At 53.2% G+C, this 7,500-nt stretch overlaps 1 protein-coding gene across 1 annotated transcript in view; it reads left to right on the forward strand.

Moving 5' to 3' along the window:
* appa (amyloid beta (A4) precursor protein a) overlaps positions 1–7,500 on the forward strand; it is a gene marked incomplete at its 5' end in the record, with an annotated part of 48,696 nt that overhangs the window by 17,084 nt on the left and 24,112 nt on the right. Inside the window, 1 exon segment of the mRNA XM_079811930.1 lies at positions 5,872–6,104. Coding sequence (XP_079668056.1) covers positions 5,872–6,104 — 233 coding nt within the window.

Below are 7,500 nucleotides of genomic sequence, written 5' to 3' on the forward strand. Positions count from 1 at the left end.
TCACCTCCCTCACCCTCCCTCACCTCCTCACCCTTCTTCACCTCCCTCACCCTCCCTCACCTCCCTCACCCTTCTTCACCTCCCTCACCCTCCATCACCTCCATCACCTCCCTCACCCTCCATCACCTCCCTCACCTCCCTCACCCTTCTTCACCTCCCTCGCCCTTCATCACCTCCCTCACCCTCTCACCCTCCATCACCTCCCTCAACTCCCTCACCCTCCATCACCTCCCTCACCCTTCATCACCTCCCTCACCCTCCCTCACCTCCCTCACCCTTCTTCACCTCCCTCACCCTCCCTCACCTCCCTCACCCTTCTTCACCTCCCTCACCCTCCATCATCTCCCTCACCCTCCCTCACCCTTCATCACCTCCCTCACCCTTCTTCACCTCCCTCACCCTTCTTCACCTCCCTCACCCTCCATCACCTCCCTCACCCTCCATCATCTCCCTCACCTCCCTCACCCTTCTTCACCTCCCTCACCCTTCATCACCTCCCTCACCCTCTCACCCTCCATCACCTCCATCACCTCCCTCAACTCCCTCACCCCTCCATCACCTCCCTCACCCTCCATCACCTCCCTCATCTCCCTCACCCTCCATCACCTCCCTCACCCTTCATCACCTCCATCATCTCCCTCACCCTCCATCACCTCCCTCACCCTTCATCACCTCCATCATCTCCCTCACCCTCCATCACCTCCCTCACCCTTCATCACCTCCATCACCTCCCTCACCCTTCATCACCTCCATCACCTCCCTCACCCTTCATCACCTCCCTCACCCTCCATCACCTCCCTCACCCTCCATCACCTCCCTCACCCTCCCTCACCCTCCATCATCTCCCTCACCCTCCCTCACCCTCCATCATCTCCCTCATCTCCCTCACCCTCCATCACCTCCCTCATCTCCCTCACCCTCCATCATCTCTCTCACCCTCCATCACCTCCCTCACCTCCATCACCTCCCTCACCCTCCATCACCTCCCTCACCTTTCATCACCTCCATCATCTCCCTCACCCTTCATCACCTCCCTCACCCTTCATCACCTCCCTCACCCTTCATCACCTCCCTCACCCTTCATCACCTCCCTCACCCTCCATCACCTCCATCACCTCCCTCAACTCCCTCACCCTCCATCACCTCCCTCACCCTCCATCACCTCCATCACCTCCCTCAACTCCTCACCCTCCATCACCTCCCTCACCCTCCATCACCTCCCTCATCTCCCTCACCCTCCATCACCTCCCTCACCCTTCATCACCTCCATCATCTCCCTCACCCTCCATCACCTCCCTCACCCTTCATCACCTCCATCATCTCCCTCACCCTCCATCACCTCCCTCACCCTTCATCACCTCAATCATCTCCCTCACCCTCCATCACCTCCCTCACCCTTCATCACCTCCATCATCTCCCTCACCCTCCATCACCTCCCTCACCCTTCATCACCTCCATCATCTCCCTCACCCTCCATCACCTCCCTCACCCTTCATCACCTCCATCACTTCCCTCACCCTCCCTCACCTCAATCACCTCCCTCACCCTCCATCACCTCCCTCATCTCCCTCACCCTCCATCACCTCCATCACTGCCCTCACCCTCCCTCACCTCCATCACCTCCCTCACCCTCCATCACCTCCCTCATCTCCCTCACCCTTCATCACCTCCATCACTTCCCTCACCTCCATCACCTCCCTCACCCTCCCTCACCTCCCTCACCCTCCATCACCTCCATCACCTCCCTCATCTCCCTCATCTCCCTCACCCTCCATCACCTCCATCACCTCCCTCACCCTTCATCACCTCCATCACTTCCCTCACCCTCCCTCTCCCCCCTCACCCTCCATAACCTCCCTCATCTCCCTCACCCTTCATCACCTCCATCACTTCCCTCACCCTCCCTCACCTCCATCACCTCCCTCACCCTCCCTCAGCTCCCTCACCTCCCTCACCCTCCCTCACCTCCCTCACCCTTCATCACCTCCATCACTTCCCTCACCCTTCATCACCTCCATCACCTCCCTTACCCTCCATCACCTCCCTCACCCTTCATCACCTCCATCACTTCCCTCACCCTTCATCACCTCCATCACCTCCCTCACCCTTCATCACCTCCATCACTTCCCTCACCCTTCATCACCTCCATCACTTCCCTCACCTCCCTCACCCTCCATCACCTCCCTCATCTCCCTCACCCTTCATCACCTCCCTCACCCTTCATCACCTCCATCACTTCCCTCACCCTTCATCACCTCCATCACCTCCCTCACCCTCCATCACCTCCATCACTTCCCTCACCCTCCATCACCTCCCTCACCCTTCATCACCTCCCTCATCTCCCTCACCCTTCATCACCTCCATCACTTCCCTCACCCTCCCTCACCTCCATCACCTCCCTCACCCTCCCTCAGCTCCCTCACCTCCCTCACCCTCCCTCACCTCCCTCACCCTTCATCACCTCCATCACTTCCCTCACCCTTCATCACCTCCATCACCTCCCTTACCCTCCATCACCTCCCTCACCCTTCATCACCTCCATCACTTCCCTCACCCTTCATCACCTCCATCACCTCCCTCACCCTTCATCACCTCCATCACTTCCCTCACCCTTCATCACCTCCATCACCTCCATCACCTCCCTCACCCTCCATCACCTCCCTCATCTCCCTCACCCTTCATCACCTCCCTCACCCTTCATCACCTCCATCACTTCCCTCACCCTTCATCACCTCCATCACCTCCCTCACCCTCCATCACCTCCATCACTTCCCTCACCCTCCATCACCTCCCTCACCCTTCATCACCTCCATCACTTCCCTCACCCTTCATCACCTCCATCACCTCCATCACTTCCCTCACCCTCCATCACCTCCCTCACCCTTCATCACCTCCATCACTTCCCTCACCCTTCATCACCTCCATCACCTCCCTCACCCTCCATCACTTCCCTCACCCTCCATCACCTCCCTCACCCTTCATCACCTCCATCACTTCCCTCACCCTTCATCACCTCCATCACCTCCCTCACCCTCCATCACCTCCCTCACCTCCATCACCTCCCTCACCCTTCATCACCTCCATCACTTCCCTCACCCTTCATCACCTCCATCACTTCCCTCACCCTTAATCACCTCCATCACTTCCCTCACCCTTCATCACCTCCATCACTTCCCTCACCCTTCATCACCTCCATCACCTCCCTCACCCTTCATCACCTCCATCACTTCCCTCACCACCTCCCTCACCCTTCATCACCTCCATCACTTCCCTCACCCTTCATCACCTCCATCACCTCCCTCACCCTTCATCACCTCCCTCACCCTTCATCACCTCCATCACCTCCCTCACCCTTCATCACCTCCATCACTTCCCTCACCCTTCATCACCTCCATCACCTCCATCACCTCCCTCACCTCCCTCACCCTTCATCACCTCCATCATCTCCCTCACCCTTCATCACCTCCATCACCTCCCTCACCCTTCATCACCTCCATCACTTCCCTCACCCTTCATCACCTCCATCACCTCCCTCACCCTCCCTCACCTCCATCACCCTCCCTCACCCTTCATCACCTCCATCACCCTCCCTCACCCTCCCTCACCTCCCTCACCCTTAATCACCTCCATCACCTCCCTCACCCTTCATCACCTCCATCACCTCCCTTACCCTCCATCACCTCCCTCACCCTTCATCACCTCCATCACTTCCCTCACCCTTCATCACCTCCATCACCTCCCTCACCCTTCATCACCTCCATCACTTCCCTCACCCTTCATCACCTCCATCACTTCCCTCACCTCCATCACCTCCCTCACCCTCCATCACCTCCCTCATCTCCCTCACCCTCTCACCTCCCTCACCCTTCTTCACCTCCCTCACCCTTCTTCACCTCCCTCACCCTCCCTCACCCTCCATCACCTCCGTCACCCTCCCTCACCCTTCTTCACCTCCCTCACCTCCCTCACCCTCCCTCACCCTCCATCACCTCCCTCACCCTTCATCACCTCCCTCACCCTTCATCACCTCCCTCACCCTCCCTCATCTCCCTCAGCTCCCTCACCTCCCTCACCCTCCCTCACCTCCCTCACCCTTCATCACCTCCATCACTTCCCTCACCCTTCATCACCTCCATCACCTCCCTTACCCTCCATCACCTCCCTCACCCTTCATCACCTCCATCACTTCCCTCACCCTTCATCACCTCCATCACCTCCCTCACCCTTCATCACCTCCATCACTTCCCTCACCCTTCATCACCTCCATCACTTCCCTCACCTCCATCACCTCCCTCACCCTCCATCACCTCCCTCATCTCCCTCACCCTTCATCACCTCCCTCACCCTTCATCACCTCCATCACTTCCCTCACCCTTCATCACCTCCATCACCTCCCTCACCCTCCATCACCTCCATCACTTCCCTCACCCTCCATCACCTCCCTCACCCTTCATCACCTCCATCACTTCCCTCACCCTTCATCACCTCCATCACCTCCATCACTTCCCTCACCCTCCATCACCTCCCTCACCCTTCATCACCTCCATCACTTCCCTCACCCTTCATCACCTCCATCACCTCCCTCACCCTCCATCACTTCCCTCACCCTCCATCACCTCCCTCACCCTTCATCACCTCCATCACTTCCCTCACCCTTCATCACCTCCATCACCTCCCTCACCCTCCATCACCTCCCTCACCTCCATCACCTCCCTCACCCTTCATCACCTCCATCACTTCCCTCACCCTTCATCACCTCCATCACTTCCCTCACCCTTAATCACCTCCATCACTTCCCTCACCCTTCATCACCTCCATCACTTCCCTCACCCTTCATCACCTCCCTCACCCTTCATCACCTCCATCACTTCCCTCACCCTTCATCACCTCCATCACCTCCCTCACCCTTCATCACCTCCCTCACCCTTCATCACCTCCATCACCTCCCTCACCCTTCATCACCTCCATCACTTCCCTCACCCTTCATCACCTCCATCACCTCCATCACCTCCCTCACCCTCCCTCACCTCCCTCACCCTTCATCACCTCCATCATCTCCCTCACCCTTCATCACCTCCATCACCTCCCTCACCCTTCATCACCTCCATCACTTCCCTCACCCTTCATCACCTCCATCACCTCCCTCACCCTCCCTCACCTCCATCACCCTCCCTCACCCTTCATCACCTCCATCACCCTCCCTCACCCTTAATCACCTCCATCACCTCCCTCACCCTTCATCACCTCCATCACTTCCCTCACCCTTCATCACCTCCATCACCTCCCTCACCCTCCCTCACCTCCCTCACCCTTCATCACCTCCATCACCTCCCTCACCCTTCATCACCTCCATCACTTCCCTCACCCTTCATCACCTCCATCACCTACCTCACCCTCCCTCACCTCCCTCACCCTTCATCACCTCCATCATCTCCCTCACCCTTCATCACCTCCATCACCTCCCTCACCCTTCATCACCTCCATCACCTCCCTCACCCTTCATCACCTCCATCACCTCCCTCACCCTCCCTCACCTCCATCACCCTCCCTCACCCTTCATCACCTCCATCACCCTCCCTCACCCTTCATCACCTCCATCACCCTCCCTCACCTCTATCACCCTCCATCAACCGAGACTGTAAACTAAAGAAGACGTTTGGACACTCAGGCGCTGCCATTCACAACACTTTCAAAATAAGAGTCCCAAAGTGTAAAAATAAAAGTATTATCACTTATATGACACAACATTATTTATTAGGATGGGACTTCATGATTTGATGGGGAAAGTGTCTTTGTATGACAGATGGTTCATGCAGGACTATAAAGATGATTTTAACACAACAAATCCATGTTGGTGGTGTTTTCCTGCAGCATGACTCGAGACGCAGACGCTGAACCCGCTGTGGTGGAGGATGATGAAGATCCAGACGAGGAAGAGGAAGAGGCTGTGGACGACGACCAGGATGGAGACGGAGACGAGGACGAGAAGGATGACGAAGATGATGAGGTCATCGACGAGCGCCGCGACAACGGCCAGAGCACCAGCGTTGCCATGACGACCACCACAACCACCACAACCGAGTCGGTGGAGGAGGTGGTGCGAGGTGAGCGAGAGCATCCAGTCACGTGCTGTTCTCACTAGTGGTCGAGCGATAGCGATTTTATTTGATGGCCAATGATTTCTGAATGCAGACCTGAGGTTGAAGACACAACACACTTCAGAAAACGAAAGTAAACAGGATAAATTTTGAGCGTTTAAACTTTTGAATGATTCCAAATTTGATTATTACAAAAAATGTGATAGGATTATAGGGCACTAAAATGTTGCTGTTAAAATTTCTCATGCTGTCAAAATAAAAGTCCCAATTAATACATTAGACAGAACTGTTAAACAGAGACAGTAAACTAAAGAAGACAAACATTTTCAAAATAAAAGTCCCACATGCCATCAAAATAAGTCATATCATTTATTAGACAGAACTGTTAAACAGAGACGCTAATTTAATGAAGCCGCTCGGACACTCAGACGCTGCCGTTCACAACGCTTTCAAAATAAAAGTCCCACACATTGTCAAAATAAAAGTCATATAATTTATTAGACAGAGCTTTTAAACAGACTATAAACTAAAAAAGATGCTAGGACACTCAGGCGCTGTCATTCACAACACTATCAAAATAAAAGTCCCACTTAATTCATTAGACAGAACTGTTAAATTTAGAGTGTAAACTGAAGACAAAAATTTTCAAAATAAAAGTCCCATACGCTGTCAAAATAAGTCACATTTATTAGACAGAACTGTTAAACAGAAACGGTAAACTAATAAAGACGCTCGGACACTCGAGTGATTACATTCACAAGGCTTTCAAAATAAAAGTCCCACATGCTTTCAAAATAAAAGTCACATAATTTATTAGACCGAATTTTGTTGAACAGACTGTAAACTAAAAAAGACGCTCGGACACTCAGGCGCTGCCTTTCACAACACTATCAAAATAAAAGTCCCACTTAATTCATTAGACAGAGCTGTTAAATTTAGACAGTAAACTGAAGACAAACATTTTCATAATAAAAGTCCCACACGCTGTCAAAATAAGTCACATTTATTAGACAGAACTGTTAAACAGAGACGGTAAACTAATAAAGACGCTCGGACACTCGAGTGATTACATTCACAAGGCTTTCAAAATAAAAGTCCCACGTGCTTTCAAAATAAAAGTCACATCAATTATTAGGCAGAATTTTGTTTAACAGAGACTGTAAACTAATAAAGATGCTTGGACACTAGGGCACTGCCATTCACAATGCAAAAATAATCAAAATAGTCCCCCAACGCTTTCAAAATAAGACTCCCACACTGTCAAAAGAAAAGTAATTTCATTTATTAGACAGAACTGTTTAACTGAGACTGTAAACTAATTAAGACATTCAGACACTCAACCGCTACCATTCACAACACTTTCAAACTAAAAGTCCCACATGTTTTCAAAATAATAGTCACA

Source organism: Gobio gobio (assembly GCF_949357685.1).
Source record: "Gobio gobio genome assembly, chromosome: 3".
NCBI lineage: Eukaryota > Metazoa > Chordata > Actinopteri > Cypriniformes > Gobionidae > Gobio > Gobio gobio.